Genomic DNA, 22,338 nt, shown 5'->3' with positions numbered 1-22,338 from the left:
ACTGAAACCAAACGCGTTCTTTCCAGCTTTTCTCCCCCCACTGACCATTAAAGAGCCGCGCTGTACGGGGCGTTCTCTTTGTGCTGCATATTTCTTTATATGAAAACACTGAAGAGTCATTAGAGAAATGATGTAACTCCTACATCACATTCAGAGAACTGTGCCCATGAAGTTGCTGAGTGGTCTTTCCACAGAAAAGAACCATGAAGCAGCTCAGCCCACTTTCCTTATAGATAAGGTACCCAGAGCTTTATTGGAATTATTATAATCAATAATTAACTGCCGTCTGAGTTTGTATTGTCTGCTTTCGCCGTGTCTCTAATTTCCAAAGCCGCAGACAAGACAATGGTGCTTTTTTTGAATTGATAATTTAATATGCAAGGCTTGGCATTTCCTTTTTATAAACCCACAGATGACTCCAGAGAGAAAAGCGCCAGGGCTCGTTGTTATTAGCTCAGAATCCATTTATTAGACAATGACATCATTCAGCGGCCCTCTTCCCTTTTAATTTACTACCTGAACTCACAGAGAAAGCCCTTTGTAACAGAGTTATGGTGAACATTACAGGTTGCCAGGTAATTCGATTTCATGTGGGAAACACGCTCCACAGCAGACAGGAGGAGGAGAGCACGTGGCTGTTGGGACTCGACTGGTGTTTACAGAGAGGGGGCTGTCTACATCACTATGCTTCTGCAGTTGTGGGCTGAACTCTTACATACAAAGTCTTCGTGTTCAGGTTCTTCAAAGAGGTCTCGGTGATTTCTGAAATGAAACAAACAAAGTTATTGTCATTAAAATGATCTGGAAAATACGTGGCAGATCCTCTGTGGAGAACAGTACTGACCAGAGCTTCAGAGTGAGCTGGACATGCTAAAACCCACTCGGGGGGGGTGTACACACCTCTGCTAGCACACCTCTATGATGTTTTACTATCACGGTAGCACTAAGCTAATGGTGATGGCCTTTCTAGATATCAACATTTGAAGCTTGAAACAGTCATGAATTTTCATGTGTGTATCTGTTTTGCAGTGACTCCTTTGGTAAAATTCCTGAAATAGTAGCTAATCTGACATTAAGCCTTCAGTTCAGCTCCTGAAGTCCTAACCAATAGGAGAGCTCCCCTGACTGTATCTTCCTAGATATAATGATGGAAAAAAAATCTTGAACTTGATTTGACAATTTTCTACTGGGCATTTCATGAATTTAACCCCTTTGTTTCCAACCAAAAGGTTAGGATTTATCTGCAGAACACACAGCAGCTGCGAACATCCATCCACACGGACTTTCTGTATTTTTGTCCATATCTACACAATGCTAAGTCAGGAGCATCACATTCCATTACTCATTATATGCTGCAAATATATGCTATCCACCGCAAAATGACAGCAGACCTGTCTTGGCTGTTTAAGCCTTTCAGGCCCTGATTTTAAAAACTGGGTAAAGACAAAAAGACCTTCCACGTGTATCTTCAGTTAAAAAATAAGATGGAATACAAATGTCTGACTTCTTTTAGGATGCAGTGGTGGTGGGGTGGGGTGTGTTGAGATGAACGAGGGTCCATATTTAACTCTGCGTCAGCTAAATCTCCCGTCTGACAGAATGACTGTCGAAACCTTGTGGGATGTGACCCACTTTTTCTAAGACGCCACAAAATCAACACATACTTTAGACTTTTGTGGTCATTTGCAAATGTTTTTGAAATTCTTTGCATCCATTCATAAATATATACATACATCAAAAGCTGAGGATTACGGTATCCTTGCACTGATTTTAACTTTGTTTAGGAAAAGGGGCTGGGGTGGGGGGCATAGCACAACAGATTTTCATCATGATTCACAAAGTGCTGATGAACTAGTTTTTACAGCCTCAAACAATTATGCAGAGAAAATAAAAACACCCCCTAAACCTCCATTAAACTTCCGAATTTGCTTCTTACCACGTTCTTATTTAAAAAAAAAAACACACACAAAGCAAAAAAGCTCAAACACAAGAACTCTGAATTCATTCTTGCTAAACATAAAACAAACAACCTCGAGACCCCCATTAGACTCAGCTGAGTAATTAGGACGCATCTTAAAGCTCATCACACACACCAGCACTCAGGGGAGGCACCGCAGTTCAGAAGATTACAGAGAAAATCCCTTTCAATATTTGGAAATGAGAAGCTATTATGCATGCACGGCCTCCCTGGCCATCGCACGTTCCGCTGAGCATCAATCTGAGCTGGAGCTGACCCCAGTGAGGACATCTACGACTTACCTTTGGGTTCTGTCTTATGAAAACATTACGTTACGAGGTCTAGAACTGCGGTAAAGCTCTAAGTTCAGCTTCATTTCATTGGCTGGCAAAACATACCGAGATTCACCTATAAGATTCATCTCTAACCGTTGTACAGATTACAGTTGGAAACCCTCTGGAGAGGAACATCGGTGAATTACGGACTTCGGATTTTGAAGCCAGACAAATGCAAACAGAACAATTAGCAGCTAGACCCTGAACACACAAACACAAGGTGCCACAAGGTAAACGTCGGTCTCCTGGTGATGATGTAGATAAGAGACAGAGCGCTAGTTACAGTGCTCGGACTATGACGTTACGTCAGATTAACCAAGTTTAGCATGAGTCATGAAATGTCTCCAATGTGCCGTGTCAAGTCTCAAGAGCCTGAAACCGAGCCGAACACTGAGCCACTGATCGAGTTACTTACACATGAACAGGTCAGAGTGATTTAAATTTAAAGTGAGTCTGGGTATATTTTAAACACGTTATCTTGGTATTTAAAAGGCGCGAGCCAGTCATTTTTACCAGCCAGACTTTCCGAAGAGTATTTATGAACATGTAACTCACATAACGTGAAGAATCAATTTGATTTACGGCACCCGACTGAGCTGTTTAGGTTCCATAGAGTGGGTTCCCCACGTGAAGTGTGTATTCAATGGAGGATATAATCCATTTTATTTAGTGAATCAACCTGTGATTTATCCAGAGGCACGAGAGCTTATAAGCAAGCAAATTTTTTGAAGTAGAACAAAGGTATTAAACTACAGCAGCGTTACTCAGGCACCTGCAGAGGAACAGGAGCAGAGAGAGGGTGAAAGTGGAGAGCGCACTTCCAGGGATTAGTTACTGCTCAGGCTCATATTGATCTGAGTTCAGGGCCTTGTCTTAACCTCCAGCTATAGATTAGGAGTCAGGGTTCTGGTGGAATACGTTAACGTTGTGGTGAGTAACCTGATGAATGTGAGGAGACACTGGGGTGGTGAAAAGGCACTGTGGCCTCCTCGTGAACTCTGGGCCTGATATAAGATAAAGGAGCACTTGTACATTGTTAATGGAATCAGCTTCTAAGAGTCCAAATACATTCTTCTTTCACGGCACTGCTGTGTTGGCAAATATTCAGTTAAACCTAATGAGAATCAGCATAGAATATTTTGGGTGAACAAACTTACTGTTCATTTGAATCATTCTAGAATTGACTTTAAAAATAAAAATAAATTACGTGCACTGTTTGACTAGATCTGGTGCAGTTTCTGCACTTGGTGTTCTCCTCCAAGTGTGTCCATCTGTCTAATGATGTCTGTCAATGGATGATATCAGCAACAAAAATTGAAAGAATCGGAAACTCTGACATGCAAAGATGTGGATTGTACAGAAATCCAAAACCAAAATATTGTGCTGTTTACAAAAACAGTGGCGCAGCAGGTAGGTGTCGCAGTCACACAGCTCCAGGAACCTGGAGGTTGTGGGTTCGAGTCTCAGTCCGGGTGACTGTCTGTGAGGAGTGTGGTGTGTTCTCCCTGTGTCTGCGTGGGTTTCCTCCGGGTGACTGTCTGTGAGGAGTGTGGTGTGTTCTCCCTGTGTCTGCGTGGGTTTCCTCCGGGTGACTGTCTGTGAGGAGTTGGTGTGTTCTCCCTGTGTCTGCGTGGGTTTCCTCCGGGTGACTGTCTGTGAGGAGTTGGTGTGTTCTCCCTGTGTCTGTGTGGGTTTCCTCCAGGTGACTGTCTGTGAGGAGTTGGTGTGTTCTCCCTGTGTCTGTGTGGGTTTCCTCCGGGTGCTCCGGTTTCCCGGTTTCCCCCATGCTCCTACACGTTGGTAGGTGGATTGGAGACTCAAAAGTGTCCGTAGGTGTAAGTGTGTGTTGCCCTGTGAAGGACTGGCGCCCCCTCCAGGGTGTATTCCCAACTTGCGCCCAATGATTCCAGGTAGGCTCTGGACCAACCGCGACCCTAAATTGGATAAGCGGTTACAGATAATGGATGGATGGATGGATGGATGGATGTTTACAAAAAATGGCTAGAAATGCTGGCCTTAAGTTTGTTAAGAAAAGACTATACCTTCTGAGAGATCTTCATCCAGGTACAGTTTCAGTCTCCTGCCTCTGAGTCCAAACACTTTTGCAGTCTCACTGAGCAGCCCAGACAGCTGGAGTCCGTTCTGGCCCACTGGATTCGCAAGCAGCAGAGTCCCCACGTCTCCGCTCTGGCATTCTAAAAATCAGAGGGACATCTCACATTAATAACATTAAATTTCGAAAACAAGAAAACACAGAATCGTAATAAATAACAATCAACAAATTAACATAAAATATCAGGAATGCAAACTGATGTAGTACCTGATTCCAGCACCTGCTAGAACTAATAAATCTATCCTGCAGTAGAGGAGTGCTACTATGTAAATCCATTCAAACATTCAGCCATGAGGACCTTAGTGAGGTCAGGTGCTGATGCTGCATGCTGACTACCTCACTCCAAAGAAACAAACAGCGCTTTTAAAAAGGAATAAAGGACAGTGAGATGACTGTGTACCTGCTGGACTGGCATTGACAAGCTGTAGGTTGATGTAAGGACAGACAAGAGAGTCCGAGTCCTTCACATCTTTAGGATTGTCCCCTGAGGTTACTGACAGTGTTTTCCCACTCATCTTCTGCAGATCAGCGCCGGCCTTTAACTCTGTAGAGAAACACAATCAGAAGAGTTCACTTAGATACACAACCTAAAGGGTCCAAGCTAAAGGTGCTGAAAGGGAAGCCTCGAGGGGGAAGGCACCACCCCAGTGACAGCCGTAAATCTAACGGTGTTCAGCAGCAGTTCTGAGTCTGAAGGAGGGTGTAACGCAGTGCTGTACTGTGCTTCATCTTTTCGGAATTAATGACAGAGTTAATGGGCATTCATCAAGCTCATCAGCACAGTGCCTCTCTCCAGCGCCCCTAATCTCTCCGAGCTTCTCGTTAATGGCTCCTCTGTGTTTCCCTCATGGTCTCACAGCTGTTCTGGCAGAAAGACTCCTGACTACTTCCTTGATTTCAATCCATTTTTCCCCTTCATTTTACAAGCAAAACAACATCAGGAGAGGACAACAAAGCCTCGCTCCGACATGAAAGCCGGGCACAAACACTGCTCTGTGATTCATCATCATCCTCAAAGCCCCAGCCCTGAGGAGAAACGGCTGGAACTTCATATTGCTTTCAGCTCACTAATAACTCCCGGTTATTTGGGAATGGCTTGTTATCACTTTTCAAAACTATGAGAAGTAGATATTATTCTACAGTCACATAAACTGACAGTTACAAAATGTGGTGTCTGTTTTCTGTTTTCATGGCGAATGGACCAGCTGTGAATATGGATCCAGAGAAATACACAGTGTTAAAGGGCTGGTGTAACGTAGAGTAACTAGTGCAGTAGCCATTGAAGCTCAAAATGTTGTTGGACAGAGCTTCGGTGACAGATAGGAGCCTCTCAATGCACCGATATCTTTGTTTCTCTTATCTCCACTCAGACTGGACCAGGCTCCTTCACTGGAGCAGAACGGCACCACACCAACACAGTGTAAAATAGATATTAACGCTAAAAAGAAAGTGACAGAGAGGAACGAGGTAAAGCAGGGAACGCGAAGCCTCACTGGAGAGAGGAATGAGAGCGATCGATGTGAATGGACTGAGACCTGAGCAGTCACTTGGATAAAGACAAGAGTCATCTACAGCTCTAAGACTGAGCGGACACTTCAAAGGCATCAAAAGTGCTGGAGGGGGTGCAATACATGTATGAGCCTGATACTGAGGGCATAAAACTAATCTAACTCTCTTATACAGTGTTTCTCCTGTCAGTCAGAGTCACAGAACGTCAGGCAAAGGATACAACGCTCACATAACTCCTCTCTTTATTAGAACAGCATTGTGAATTTGATGAAACAAAGTCGAACTTATTATCCAACATAAAAACAACGGACTGTTCTCATAAAGAAGCCCACTCTCACCTGCCGTCCCACTGAACACAGACAGGGGGGTGTTGTTGAGTTTGAAAATGCTTCTGCAAACAGTTTTAAGCTTCTCCACGTCCAGTTTGTTGTCTCCTTTTGGATTCTCCAGGAGAACGGTGCCCTCTGGAAAAAACAGGAGATATTATTAGATGATGTTTCACAAATTCAAACTCTGAACAGATGAAGCCTTGAGAACGTTAGGGTGAATGTACGGATGCTAGGGCATCATATTAAAAATTGTGTGGGGTATTTTAGATATATTCATGCACACGAACTTTTTAATTGTAGGATTAAATCTACTTTAATTAGCATTGCAGGGCGGCACGGTGGCGCAGCAGTTAGTGTCGCAGTCACAAAGCTCCAGGGACCTGGAGGTTGTGGGTTCGATTCCCGCTCTTGGTGACTGTCTGTGAGGAGTGTGGTGTGTTCTCCCTGTGTCTGTGTGGGTATCCTCCGGGTGACTGTCTGTGAGGAGTGTGGTGTGTTCTCCGTGTCTGCTTGGGTTTCCTCCGGGTGACTGTCTGTGAGGAGTGTGGTGTGTTCTCCCTGTGTCTATGTGGGTTTCTTCCGGGTGACTGTCTGTGAGGAGTGTGGTGTGTTCCCCCTGTGTCTGTGTGGGTATCCTCCGGGTGACTGTCTGTGAGGAGTGTGGTGTGTTCTCCCTGTGTCTGCGTGGGTTTCCTCCGGGTGACTGTCTGTGAGGAGTGTGGTGTGTTCTCCCTGTGTCTATGTGGGTTTCTTCCGGGTGACTGTGTGTGAGGAGTGTGGTGTGTTCTCTCTGTGTCTGCGTGAGTTTTCTCCGGGTGCTCTGGTTTCCTCCCACAGTCCAAAAACACACATTGGTAGGTGGATTGGCGACTCAAAAGTGTCCGTAGGTGTGAGTGAATGTGTGTGTGTGTCTGTTGCCCTGTGAAGGACTGGTGCCCCCTCCAGGGTGTATTCTTGCCTTGCGCCCAATGATTCCAGGTAGGTTCTGGACCCACCGCGACCCTGAACTGGATAAGGGTTACAGATAATGAATGAATGATTAGCATTGCTCATTAGTGCAATGAAATCCGGACTTGGATGTAGTTGTGTGATATGTTGCGTGTGAAATGTAAGTTTGCTTTGAATAATTTGTCTGAATATGAAATAAATGAAAGAGAGATTTGTGCTGTATATTTAATAAAAATACACGTTACATCAAATACACACACGATTAAACCACTGACAGCTGACATGAATATCACTGATCATTTCATTACACTGGCCCCTGTGGAGAGGGAGTGTGGGTGGGACATATAAAGCAGGAAGTTAAACTAGCAAGAGTCCTCCAGTCCTGAAAGCTGATGTTAGAAGCAAGAGAAAATGGGCAAGTGCAAGTTTCTGAGCCTCTTTGACAAGCACAACATTGTAATGGTTGTAATGTTTTATTCAGAAATCATTCCCTTGTGTGCAGGTCTTGTGCGGTTTTATTTTTGATCTTTTGTCCTAGTTCTCACCTTGCAGTTTGTTGTTGAGGTGGATTCTAAGGTTGACGTAAGCACAAGCGGGTCCAGAGAGAGGAGATCTGGACACCGCCGCCCCTTTAATGATGGTCAAATCCAGGTCAGAGCCTTTCAGCTGCAGTCAAACAGAGCAGAAAACTCTCATTAAATGGAATAAAACCGTTTGTCACAACGCAAACATCTGAGTGTATTCTGCAGTGATGAAACACCACTGAATTGTATGAAAAATTACTTGCATAAAAATAAACGTGTTGAATATCTACTCAGCAGCTCACAACATTGCAAATAAACACTGCTCAGACTCAAATAAACAAACACTGCTCAGACTCAAATAAACAAACACTGCTCAGGCTCAAATAAACAAACACAGCTCAGACTCAAATAAACAAACACTGCTCAGACTCAAATAAACAAACACTGCTCAGACTCAAATAAACAAACACAGCTCAGACTCAAATAAACAAACACAGCTCAGACTCAAATAAACAAACACTGCTCAGGCTCAAATAAACAAACACAGCTCAGGCTCAAATAAACAACCACTGCTCAGACTCAAATAAACAAACACTGCTCAGACTCAAATAAACAAACACTGCTCAGACTCAAATAAACAAACACAGCTCAGACTCAAATAAACAAACACAGCTCAGACTCAAATAAACAAACACAGCTCAGACTCAAATAAACAAACACAGCTCAGACTCAAATAAACAAACACAGCTCAGACTCAAATAAACAAACAGCTCAGACCCAAATAAACAAACACAGCTCAGACTCAAATAAACAAACACAGCTCAGACTCAAATAAACAAACACAGCTCAGACTCAAATAAACAAACACAGCTCAGACTCAAATAAACAAACACTGCTCAGACTCAAACATACAAACAAACACTGCTCACAAGCGCCCTCTAGAAGAATTACAGTGTTTTTGTTGGTTTTCTGTATAAAAATAAGTTTGCACATCCTCTACAGGAAACATGGCAGTGTTTTTGGAAAATTTCTATTTATACAAAAACGTAACAACATACGATAAAATGTGCCATTACTTTGGAACATAACCTGCTTTCCATGAAGTTTAGCAGAAGGGTGTTCCTTGTTATGAAAGTGTAACTATTTTAATTTAGTATGCATTTCCTTTCTTTAAAAAACCCTCTGCACAGATGCTTACCTGAGTCCTCTCCTGGACGATGAGGCTGGCGTTCTTAGGCACTGGGTATGGTTTCAATGGGGCTTTAATTATAGCCAGAATAAAGTCAGTATGAGCCTGGATGACTGTGTCCAGGTACTGACCGGTGGGTTCAGAGCTGTAGAACACAGTGATCTCATCAGAGGGAACCAGATGACCCTTTAGGCAAAGAGAGACGTGAAATGTTATATTTTAACAAATGTAATCTTGCTAAAATAAAATCATATATATCTCCCTATGAGATGAGTGATAGAACCGAGTGCAACAGAGGGAGACAGATGGAGACAGAGTGAAGGGGAGAGAGAGAGAGAGAGAGAGAGAGAGACATACACTAATTATGCATATTTGCTCTTAAGTGCAACATCTTCAAGGCCAGAACATTCGGGACGTTGTTTACCTTTCATAAACAGACAGAAAGACATACAGAAACTGCTCTAGATCAAAGACAAAATGTTTCTCATTAACTGACAGCCAGCTTTAGCCAATGACCCCCCCCAAAAAAAAAAAAAAAAAAGACATGGGCAGAAAGGGTCTGTCATTTTGATTCTTTCAGTGTAGTGTCTTCAAATGCTGCAGTTGGCTACAGCTCTGTAAACAAGCTGCTTCTCTTTTTCCTTAAACTTTCCTCAGCAATCAACCCCCTCCGGTGACCACCTCTCATCTAAGGAAACGCTGAAAAAAACAGAAAACAGCCTAATTCCCTCCCATGGAAAATTCCTCCCGTTCTTCAGAGTTTCAATAAGAGAGGAATTTAAGCTTGGCAGGCTGCCAGAGACCCCCTTTTCCGCTCTCGCATGTACATTTATATATGTATGGATATATGTATGGATATATATATATATATATATATATATATATATATATATATATATATATATATATATATAAACCCACACCAGGCAACGGCTAAGAATGGAAAATGTTTGTTTATTAAAGAAGGGAAAGAAAAGGAGGGGAGAAGGAAATCAGTCTTACTTTCCTGATTTCCATAACACTGAAAAAAGAAAGAAAAAAAAAGACGGAGAAAAAAGGGGACCTGGTACATCTCAGGGTGGACTCGGGGGTAATTAACCTTATTAAGTCCACGCTTTCATGATTGTGCAACTTCTGCTCCTCCATGCACTTGTAATTCTAGAGTGGAAAGATTTTTTTTCCCCTTCTCTCTCTCGCAACAGCAGCGCTCCAAGCCTGGGAAAAGCAAATGAGCCGGACCCCAGGAGAAAAGAAAAAAGGCAAACAAACACTGGGCGGACCCTGCGGAGGGATGGCAGCAGACTGGAGATGAGAGCCGGGTAGAAACACACTTAGCCAGCCTCTGAACACACAGCTGACCTTGGGCATATTTCCTCCCAGAGCGTCCATACCGTGATTCACTGCTCGAGTGAGTGTTGGCCATTAACAGCCTTCAGAAAAACCGTCTTCTGAAGCAGGAAAGAATGGTTCTGGTTTTGTTTCTAAAGGATTTTTGTAGGTACAAATAACGGATATCTACAGCCTAGATATTAGCATAGAGTCGTCTGAAGCTGAAGTAACGCATGCTTGCCCTGAACACAGGACTGGAACCTCCACTGATCTGGAGTCAGAAATCAGAAATTACATAATCAAGTTCATCAGAGATCTCCAAACTGAGTCTGAGACGTGGAACGTTTGCAGCGCTAACTCAGGACATACGATGCAAACGTAAGGCTTCTAACGTGTCTTGGTTGATGGAGCATTTTTGTGCACATACAAATACTTAAACAGAGCCAGTCCTAAACATACAGCCACTAAAAATCAGGCTATGTAAGGACTTAACAACACAGGTTATTACCTTCTTGCGCAGTTTCTGAATGCGGTTGATCACTTCTCTGGCCACACCTTCATCCACCATGGACTGGTCAGGAGTAATGTCCAAAAGCACCAGGACCTAAACAATCGCATCTGACATTAATTAGTTTGAACTCAGTTTGTCTTTCTACACGGGTCTCATCTATTTACAGAGAAAGAAGGCATACGGAATGAGCAGGTGTCAAAGTCTTTACACTTTCCCAAAAAATACACTGAGATATCAGAAGCTTTCTCCATAACGTATGAGTATTTTGAACCTCTTTTGGTTAAAATAAACATCAACAGATATTATAGGCTGTGTTCGTTGTGAAATCAATGTCAATTTAAAATATGTACTTTAGGTTTGTTACGTAATGAAGTCAGTACGTAAAATTGAAGGGAAAATAAACTTATATTTTAATGTGACATTTATAATATATGTTTAAAACTATAAAAACAAAAAAACAGAAAACAGCCTCTTTGATACTAACACAGCACCATAAACACAGCAAACATGAAAAAATAGGTGGATGCAGCTTTTTACAATATCATAATCACAGGTTTGTTCACAACCCTAATGACTATATATTAAAGGCTAAGCAGCAGCTCTATGAAAGTGCCAAACAAATAAATACAGTGGAATTTGAGTTCCTAACTTGTGTTTATTGATAGTCAGAAAACATGTTATTTCTTACTAATTCAAGGAATAAGGTTTAAAAGACCGTTGGTCCCCCCCAATGTAGTGCTCATTTCACTGGCGCTTTTCCAACAATATGGGCATGTAAGGACACCAACGAAAGGTGTTCAAGAGCCTCTGTAACATGGAGGTAAACAGGGTAAAGACACTTACTTCGCCTGTTTTAGTTGGTGTTAGTTAACGTTAGCTTGACTTGCTAAACTCGGTGGCTCAGATTATACTCGGCTACGTAGCTGCATTACGGAGGTTTATAGTGTCGGATGAATTCGAGTTCGACTTCGATCACATTTACAAGAATAACGGTACCTCTAAATTTGAGTTTAGCTTATTGCTAGGCTATTGTCATGAATAATGTTGGTTATTTAGCTAGATACTGTCATAACAGTCAGTCATAACGGTGTTTTACCGCGGCGTTGTTCAGCTGTTGTCCACCAGTGACGTCACGGTCGCTTTCAAGAATTTCCATCAATTTAATAAATTGTTCGTTGTAAAGCAAATTAAGCTGCTATTTTCATTTTAATTCATACTTATATATGTCAGTCACTACAATAATGTGAAATATTCATGGAGGTCCATTAAGTGGTGCTTAGCCTTTAAAATAAACACACACACACACACACAGTACCTGGGAGTCAGAATGAGCTTCATATTGTGCAGCGGTGCCAGACGTCTGATCGAAGGTGTACATCAAACGCAGGTCCTCCTCCTGCAGCACATGGCCATCCACTACAATGGAGCCTGAAACAACAGAAACAATACAAATCCACATGGTTCATTTTGCAATGGACAGAGCAGCATAAGGAATGACACAGTTGTGAGCTTCTAAAGATGCTGTTGTATTACTTTCACAGGGGAAGTAACCACCTACCACTGACACCCTCTCTCCAGGACACTATGTTTATTACCTACTATGGTTTCAGCAGAGATCAGTTTGCAGCTTGATTTTTACTCTTATTCTAAGGGAGGTCTCTGACTTTTGCACAATGGTAAGCAGTAAAGTGTGATGGAGGAAAGGAACAAACTTCTATTTAAACTTTTTTCTCTATTTTCATCTCCGTGTCCCGTCTCTGACCTCTTACGATGGAAGCGATCACAGTCCCCTGTGAGATGTTCACTCAGCTCTGAAAGTAACCAGTGCCACTACAATGCTGTAATATAAATGCAGCCTTAAAGCGTCAGAAGCTGTAGTGTCTCACGCTTGAAGCTACTTTATATTAGTTATCAAACTCCGCCTTTGTTTCTGGAAAAGGGTCTCGTTTGGGTCAAATTTCTGAGGCGCAGCCCATGTTCCGGCAGATGTTCTGTGCAAGGAAGTGTGAAAATGCTGTTTGAAGCAGAAGCGTCAAAGCAAGGCTATCAGATCCTGCCGCTAATCTGAGATCTCCCAGTTCTTTGCCTCCGAGAGCAACGGCAGGTAACGTGTACGGTTTATTTAAAGCTCCACCCAATTCAGATGAGGAGAACTGATACTGTTCGAGCTCTGCATCCAGGAAAAAGTCTCCTACTCCAGCATCCAGGTTTGAGAACATCACAAGTCCTGCCATTCTCAAATCTGAGCGTTTAGGTAGAAGCTGGTCTTTAACGGCAAAATACAGTTAATGCTCCTTCTAAAGATAAAGTCATGTATTTAATGCAAACGTTTGTTTGTTTTTTAGTCACATCTAAACCTGACAGAAACCACTATATAAGCCTTCGGGTACAGCTTTTAAAAAGACTTTCAAAGTGACATCTTTGGCACTTTTGGCATATCACACTGGATAGTGCTTGTTGTAAACTAAATAGATTAATCAATGAGCAGCAAACTAACAAAAGCAATAGCGAAGTGAAAAGCTCTGGTTTCCTTCGAGCCTTTACAGCTCATATTTCGCAGATATTGTATTTTATATACACTGTAAAAATTTCTTGTAAATTTTACAGTAAAATATTGGCAGCAGAGTTCCCAGCCATTTACCGTATTTTTACAGGAACACTACCGTATTTCAAATTTACTGCATATTACTGTAATTGAATAATACAATAATTTACTGTAAATACTGTGATTTGCAGTAAAATACTGGCAGCAGAGTTCCCAGCCATTTACCGTATTTTTACAGAAACACTACTGTATTTCAAATTTACAGCATATCACTGTAATTGAATAATACAATAATTTACTGTAAATACTGTGATTTACAGTAAAATACTGGCAGCAGAGTTCCCAGGCATTTACCGTATTTTTACAGGAACACTAATGTATTTCAAATTTACAGCATATTACTGTAATTGAATAATACAATAATTTACTGTAAATACTGTGATTTACAGTAAAATACTGTAGCAGGCTCGCTGTAAATTTACAGCAATTTTACAGCGTTTTCTTAAGATAGTCTTTTGTTTATGTGAAATTCACACAATTTTAGTGTAAGATCAAGATTTTAAGAATAATGACTGGTAATTAGTAATAAATATATGTGTGTATGCTGTACAAATAAATGTATAGAGAGAAAGTCGATAAAGAATCACTCTCAGAAGAATTATTTATAAGCAGATCGACCACATCCACTGACATCCCCCTCTTCTGCTTCAGAGCTATAAAGTGTAAGCTGCTTGTACACTCTTAAGATCATAAATTATAGACAGAGGAAAAAAAGGGAGTCTTTCTTCTCGCTGAGTGCAGCACTGCGAGGACAGCGCTGAGGACAGAGCCGAGGACAGAGCTGAGACGTGGGGGCGATACAAACCTGTCTTCTGGAAGGCCTCCAGCTGCTCGCTCTTCAGCTCTTTGATGGACGCTGTGACGGACTTGAACGCCCCCTTCAGCCGCTTGCCCAGCACCATGTGGTCCGGCTCGGCTCGCAGACGGATTCCGTATTTGTCTTTGTCTGTGGACAGCGTGAGCTGGCGCACATTCAGTTCCTGGACAAAGACAATTAAGGGCAGAGCTGAATTGGAGCTGCAGACTGTACGGGTCATACAATAGAAACGGACAAAACTTTGTGAATACCGGCTCATTTCAACATTTCTTCTGAAGTTAAAGGTATTAACAGGGAGTTTGTTCTTCCGCAAGTCATCTTCTCTTCTGGGAAGGCTTTACACTAAATCAGAGGCCTTTTATCCAGGTCCCAGGCCAGGATTTTACAAAGGATATCTGGTATGACACTACACCTGGCCAGTGAGGTTCATTAGCAGTTACAGCTATAGTGTTATACAAGTCGGCCATTTTAAAACCCTGGTCTTGAATCTGGACACAACGTCCGGATTTTATGACCTCTGTACAACATGTCGGGACAGTTCCTTCAGAATCTGATGGCCACAAGGACATCACTGAGGTCAGGTACTTACTACTGAGGTTGGACGCTTATTCCAGAACCCTCCAGATAACAGACCAATGCCACTAGAAAAATGTTTGCCATTAGACTTAGTGAATGCAGTGCTTGTCTGTACAGTTTATACCCTCTAAAATGTGTCCAGAATGTGTGTGCTAATTATAAGGGGAGGACAGTGTGTGCTTCGTGGAAGCAGCGTTACAGTAAACTGCCTTTGTGTCTGAGTGTGTTGACTTATCTATTAGGACTGTGAGAGAAAACATTACAGTAAGTATACAGTCTGCTCTGGCTGATGGAAGAGAGTGATGATATGCATCAATGTGAATCTGAAACAGGTGCACTTAAGATAGTACATCAATAACACTCAGTGAACACTATACGGCTGCAGTTTCCAATAATACGCAAGTGGTTAGCCCCCTATAAGTTCGGAAGAATAAAGTGTGTGTTTATACATAATGTACAATCAGCTCATCAAAATGGAGCATAAACTAATTATAGGCTTGACCGATAAAAGCTTGAAAGAACCAGCACCCATTTAAAAGCCACATTAGTTGCTCACAGTACGTTAAATCATGGTCCTACTATGGTCCTATCTCAAACCTCCAAGAGCTTTTCCCTAATCTGTTCTCATTTTTGTTAACCCGTGCAGGGATGTGCATGCAAAGTGTCATTATCTGGAGATGCTGCCACTTGCAAAATGCCTCTTAGCCAATCAGACTGCAAGATCTGAGTTGATGTTGATCTGGATTAATCGATGAGCAATGAACCGACAAATGAAACAATTGCTGTTAGGCTCCAGATCCTACAAAGATCCTCCAGAGGAACAGTCCAGAAGAACACACCTCTAAACTTTTGATCGGTACTGCATCTCAGCGTCATGATCTCACTGTGTACGCATCACAAACACGAGATTTTTTTCGTAGAAGTTCATATTTGTACAACGCTGCAGCCTCTCGCTTCTGCTGAACCGTTCGGATGTAGGACGGGAGACGGAGCCGTCAAAGTCATTTGAATAAAACATGGAAACTAATGAGTCCCTCCCAAGACACAGCACCGGGAGAGTTGATGGACCACTTTTATCTCCTCTAGTCGTCAGGAGCTGTGTAAACAACACGTCAATCCACTCTTCCATTATCTGTATACACGCAGTGGTGAAGCGGAGAGAGAGAGAGAGAGAGAGAGAGAGAGAGAGAACAAAGCAGACTGACCAAGCTCTGATTCACACTCCACTGCGATTCATAGTTCAACTGTGTTAAAAGTCTTCAGAGCTATGAAATTTAATCAGTAACCCAGGATTATTCACAGCTCTGTTCTACATTTTGCAAAAATAAAAGAAATCCCTTGTTTCTTACATATGTACAAAGTCCTATAAACATTTTCAAACCAAAAACTGCCATTTTAGAGTCATTTTATACAAAGAAAATATGACATTGAGTGAAGGACCCCTTTTTTACTGTGAGATGGATAAGTGTTGCGTTATTAATCGAGACCCCTTCTCTGTAGTCACAGTGTGAGCATCATATTAAGAATGCCATGAAAGATGCTGCTCACTGTTTGCTTGTGTGTGTCTCCAGCCCCAGAGCAAAGCTGGAGAGGGGGCTTTGAGAGAGGGGTCTGAAAAAAAAAAAGGTCACATCTCCATACCGATGCTGAAACGGCTCCTGGCATCGATAACGTCCAGCAGCTCAGACTGGCTCCATTCCCGAATCCATACCGCAGCTCACTGGGATGTTGAACTGACAGGAAACATCGCCCATTAACGTGCACTGCCAAACTCCAAATGGACGCAACGGCCATTACTATATAATCCCAAACTCCAAATGGCTTAGAGATGCTTACGATATCAGACAGCAGCCTCCAGACCGTCAAACACACCGACCATGCTCAAGCTCACACCGTCAGAACGGTGGCTCTGATTATCAGTTAGAATTCGGTTTGAGGTTGAGATTGAAGTCATTCAGAAGTGTCTGGAAACGGGAAATACTCTGCTCTGGAGAAACCTGTGCCCAGAGCTGGTGATAGGAACCGGATGAACCTGAGTCTTCTGAAAGCTTCTCACATAAAGCTATTGCAGGAAAGACAGAAGACATTCAGAAGTAGATTAAACATAAGGTGAACATCCAGAAATTATTTACAGCAGAGGACTGCAATATTTCCCAAACCACTGCTCCCTCACAAACTCAGGAATCCTGAAAGAGAGAGAGAGAGAATCGACCTGGGCATACACAGTGACCGTGCTGCTAATTTTAGCTCCACGGTCCGGCCCCTCTATCAATCATGTCACCAACGGTCAGGAGATGAAGGACAACAGGTTTAGAGTTTTGGTCCAGCAACCGCAACCTCACACTTATTCTCTGCATCCTGTGTTCCCTTCACTACCTTATAAAATCTCTCATCTCTCTGTATTTTCTATGTAATTAAACCGGTGTAGCCATGACTAAACTGACACCCTAATCCTACAACAGGTTGCCCGCTCTGGTGTAATATACCGAATTTATCAAATGTAAAACGTGTCAAAAATAAATATGAGTGGATATGATATGAAATATAATTGCATTTTGAGGACACTCTACCATCACTGGACAGTTAACATTCAAGCATCACTAAACAATATCTTTAACTAACGGTCTAAACGTTCTGAAATTAATACAAATATTAAAGACTATATCCTTTACTAAACGTTACAAAAATAATAAAAAAACATGCACTGACCCACTGTACTCTGAAACCCAGTTTTTTTCCCCACTTGTCACATTTTACACACAGAAAACAGCAGTCTAGCGGATTCTGATAACTGTCCTGAAGCTTTGTGCTGTTGTAAGTGAATGGCTAAACTCCTTCCTGATGTTCTGAATCATACAAACACATGGAAACCTGGACAATGTACGGGTAAAACAATAGATCATTAAATGGACTATTCATTCTCACACAGCAGTCTTCTGCAATAACAATATGCGGTATAGCAGGTTGGTTGTGGGTTGTGGGTTTGATTGGGGTGACTGTCTGTGAGGAGTGTGGTGTGTTCTCTCTGTGTCTGCGTGGGTTTCCTCTGGGTGACTATCTGTGAGGAGTGTGGTGTGTTCTCTCTGTGTCTGCGTGGGTTTCCTCCGGGTGCTCCAGTTTCCTCCCACGGTCCAAAAACACACTTTGGTTGGTGGATTGGCGACTCAAAAAAAAAAAAAAAAGTGTCCGTAGGTGTGAGTGAATGTGTGAGTTGCCCTGTGAAGCACTGGTGCCCCCTCAAGGGTGTATTCCCGCCTTGCGCCCAGTGATTCCAGGTAGGTTCTGGATCCTCCGTGACCCTGAATTGGATAAGGGTTACAGATAATGAATGGATGGATGGTATAGCAGGTTCAGTGGTCAGCCTGGAAGGAGGCGAGCCATTAAAAGCACAGTAGGTGGTCATGTTTATCAGTGAAATATATGGTTTCAGTAGGTATAATCACCTCCTTCTGAATCCAAGGGTTATTTCAGGCTTCCTTTGGGGCATAACAACACTGAGCTCAGTTCCCTCTGGGTACAAGTCCTAACTTGATTCTATTTCAGCCTTTCAATTCGCCTGAACTAAAGCCACTGAAACAGGACGGAAAACAGGCTCAAAAACCTAAAAGTGCTCTCGCCCCAAGGTGCTGCCTAACTCCTTGTTCATCGATATAGGGGCAGGATTACAGCAACTTAAATCCATAACAGCTCCACCATGAGATCACACTTTTAGGCAAGTTCAATAACTCCCAGCTCCTTGAGACAAAGAAAGTCGTTTCAACAAGTGACCATTTCCATGACACGGTTCAACAACTTAAAATGAAATAGCGAACAGTTCCTCAGTAATGTGTTTTCATGTCTTTGAAGCATTCACATTCATTCAGTATCGAGGTTAGTCGCTACTTTGCACAGGTTTCAATGGGACAGGATAAGGAAAAAAATAAATAAATTTGTTCAGTGAATGTGCACATTAATTTGGCGTCCTGGAACCCACCAACGCCTACACTGTGAAACAAGATCGCCTATGTCTGAACACTGTCTTGATCGATGTAGAATCATACAATACCTTCAGGATGAGCTGGAGTGGTGTTTGTGACCCACAACTAATCATCCAATACCTGTACTTGACCTTCCTAAGGTTCATGTGGCTGAACGCAATCAAATACACACACAGATCATTCTACATCTAATATCAAGCCTTTCCAGAAGAGTAGAGGCTCTTACTGCTGCAGATTTCAGGTCAACGGGCGGCCATAAAGTGTGGGTTTTATCGGCATAGAGATGTCTGGAGAACTGTCTGGAGATGAAGGACTAAAATATCGAGACATGTATCAGAGACACTTATGAGCTAAATGTGGATGGTTCAGTGCGCAAGGCTTACCTCCAGAATGTACTTCTGCAGGGACTGGATGTCTCTCAGAGCCTCTGGGTCCTGATGGATGACCACCACCTCCCTAAGGGGATACTAAGAATACACAGGAATGACAAACATCCCACCAGTGTCTGTCAATACATCTGAGAAAGTGGACAGAGCTGTGCAATATGGTGATGTCTTTATTGTCGTACAGAGCTCTCATCGTCATCATGATGTACTAAAGGAACACAGTTTTCATTTTTCCAATATGTCCTCTTAAGGACATCTAATGTGTGTGTATGTGTGCATGTTTCATTCTTTCATTCGTTCTATCTATCTATCTATCTATCTATCTATCTAACCCCCTAATACACACAGTAACTATGTGTGTATGTATGCATGTTTCTATCTATCTATCTAACCCCCTAATACACACAGTAACTATGTGTGTATGTATGCATGTTTCTATCTATCTATCTATTTAACCCCCTAATACACACAGTAACTGTGTGTATGTATGCATGTTTCTTTCTATCTATCTATCTATCTATCTATCTATCTATCTATCTATCTAACCCCCTAATACACACAGTAACTATGTGTGTATGTATGCATGTTTCTATCTATCTATCTATCTATCTATCTATCCAACCCCCAATACACACAGTAACTGTGTGTATGTATGCATGTTTCTATCTATCTATCCAACCCCCAATACACACACAGTAACTGGCCGCATTTCTCTATATCCAGTGGTTTTGCTGACCTTAACCTAAAAGCCTGTCACAACTGTAAGTCACACACTAATGTTCTGCTAATGGCTAGAATCATCTGCCATATGAATAAGGGTGTACCTTGACAGGGAGAGTTTTTCTGTCCCGGATCACTCGGCCCAGCTCGATGACCGACTGCATCTGGGACACGGCGCTCTCGATGCGTTTATCAATCAGCGACTCTCTGCAAATCAACAAAAAGAGCAGGAGTTGATATTAATGCAAGCTCAAAAAGAAGACATACCCACGTGTCTCCTTCATTTACCACCTTAAAACAGGTCGAGCTGACTCCGGCATTCCTCTCAGAAAACAGACTTGTAACCTATTACACACCACCTCCAAACTGTGATCAACTTCACTTATGTAACGTGTAAACATGTTTCCTAGCTCGCTTGCTGTGCCGTTTCTGTTGCTGAATGTGTTGTTGTACTAAGGCTTTAACGGATCTGAGGATGTCGGCGTGGGGCATAAACAAAAAGCAAAGAAAGACGACGACTTATAGGACGTCCAATCAGTTAATGAGTTCAGCTGCGTCTGTCCGGACTCTGCTGTGATGCAGGGTCACCTCCACTCAGCTTATAAGAGAGGGGCGGTCTTAAATGATGTGCTCAACCTCGCTCTAATATGGGCCACTACGTGAATTTACTTTTAAAAAAAACAGGGCAAATCTGGGAGAGGACCTTCAGAGTCTCAGGCTCCACACAGCAGCATACAAACCAGCCAACATCCATTAATAGCACTGAGGTAAATGCGCTTACGGCCCAATGAGAAAGGACATTTGAAACTGTTCCAGATATCCACAAGGGCAATCTAACCTGTCATAAAAAAAAAAAAACACTCTATTTCCTGAGTGCTTCGTATCCACTAAAGAGCTCCGGCTCTAAATGTAAATGACTGAGATCATTCTGTCTGACCATAGAGTTTGAGGCATGGGAAGTGTCAGTTTCACGGCTGGAGATCCGAGATGAGGAGTCGAGATGCTCAGAAAGTACAACTTCTTGCTTATGCAGCTAACTTTAAAGTAGATTATTAAACTTTAAGGAGATTATTATGAATAATTACTGGTTCAGTGCATGTGCACATTAATGTGTGTCTGCAACCTGCACTGCAGCCCCACACTGAAGCAAGGCCAACCTCTGTGATTCCCATCACTGCACTGGACCCATGTTAATGCGAGAGCGCAAAGAGGAAGTCAAATGGGTTAATGTTAACCGGGTTTAACTGCACTGATATTAACTTGCTGTCGTTTTACATGCTTTAAATGAGATCTCTAGCGGCTCATACCCACTGCAGCTAATGCCCTGTCCTTCAACCCGCTTTCCATGAGTGCTTATGGTGGTAAAGAAAATAAAGTACTGTACACTGTACCTAACTTGAGGGAGCATCAGGTAGTGGATGCTGCTGGAGTCCTTCTCCTCCACCGAGGCGGGATCGATCAGGTGTCGCAGGTTTTGGTACATCATCTCCGTTATGAAGGGTGTACAGGGGGCCTGTGGATGTCAGTGCATGAGTGTGTATTTATCCATAACATCACAGAGTCAGAGGCCACATAATCAAGTTAATCAGAGCCTAATACAACACTCCACATGGCCCTGTGTATAATTCTGGCTTTACTGATGACACAGGACTGCTGCGCTCTGTGTGTGTGTGTGTGTACATACACAAACACAAGTTTACATGCGTGTGGGACTCACCATAAGTCTGCACATGGAGAACAGCACGCTGAAGAGAGTCTCCAGAGCCCACAGGCAATCTTCAGCTCCACTCTCCCCCTGCCATTCACACACACACACACACGTTTAACGAGAGAAGTAAATAAATCCCTCAAGCTAATGCTAACGGCAGAAGCGCACAACACACTCTAACACACTCCCAGACCACTGCACTGTCACAACAAGCCATTACACACACATATACACGGACACACTAACAAACACACACAGCCCCCTGGCTCCACACACTCCACTCAACTGCTGCAGATGCTAATTAAACAGAACGAGAGAGAGAACACGGGCTATTTACATGATCCACCAACGTTCCAGAAGTAAATGTTGAATGAATAAGTAGATGTCTGCAAACTGTTGGCCACAAAGAACTGTAAAAGTCCATGGGAATTAAAGGCACACTACAGTCCCAACGTTCACAATAAGGGGTGATGGTGATGTGGTGAGAAATAATTCATGACAATAACAATAAACATTGTCCCGTCTCCCACCCACAGTCCGACTCTGGGTCCTGTTAAATAAAGTGTAAGGTGTTTAATAAAGATGTGTTACAAGAAGCTTATATAAAGAGGCAGGAGTGGAGTGGAGTGGAAGTATAAATAGAGCTGTGGGCTTGTGTTTACAGGCGAGTGGGGGATGAGTCACGCTGCGGCCTACCTTCAGACGCCTGCGGTTCATCCTCACGTACCAGTTAGTGAGCATGTCCACGAACCTGACAAGCCTGGGAACCACCGTATACAGCCTGTAGGCTGAGAGAAACACCACA

At 42.7% G+C, this 22,338-nt stretch overlaps 1 protein-coding gene across 1 annotated transcript; it reads right to left on the bottom strand.

The window, feature by feature from the left end:
- Positions 1 to 328: 328 nt before the first annotated feature.
- iars1 (isoleucyl-tRNA synthetase 1) lies at positions 329 to 22,316 on the bottom strand. Its single transcript, XM_066671434.1, has 14 exons — positions 22,230 to 22,316; positions 21,543 to 21,620; positions 21,217 to 21,338; positions 19,930 to 20,032; positions 19,103 to 19,186; positions 14,155 to 14,329; positions 12,060 to 12,172; positions 10,742 to 10,837; positions 8,914 to 9,090; positions 7,737 to 7,857; positions 6,253 to 6,378; positions 4,806 to 4,949; positions 4,335 to 4,487; positions 329 to 762 (listed from the first exon to the last, which is right to left on the bottom strand). Exons 1-14 carry the CDS (start codon positions 22,272 to 22,274, stop codon positions 683 to 685), a joined length of 1,617 nt encoding a protein of 538 aa, XP_066527531.1. The 5' UTR covers positions 22,275 to 22,316; the 3' UTR covers positions 329 to 682.
- Between the last annotated feature and the right edge of the window lie 22 nt (positions 22,317 to 22,338).

The sequence above is a fragment of the Hoplias malabaricus genome, chromosome 5, assembly GCF_029633855.1.
Source record: "Hoplias malabaricus isolate fHopMal1 chromosome 5, fHopMal1.hap1, whole genome shotgun sequence".
Lineage (NCBI taxonomy): Eukaryota > Metazoa > Chordata > Actinopteri > Characiformes > Erythrinidae > Hoplias > Hoplias malabaricus.
The sequence above is the reverse complement of the archived record's forward strand: the minus strand, read 5'-3'. Positions and strand labels throughout refer to the sequence as shown.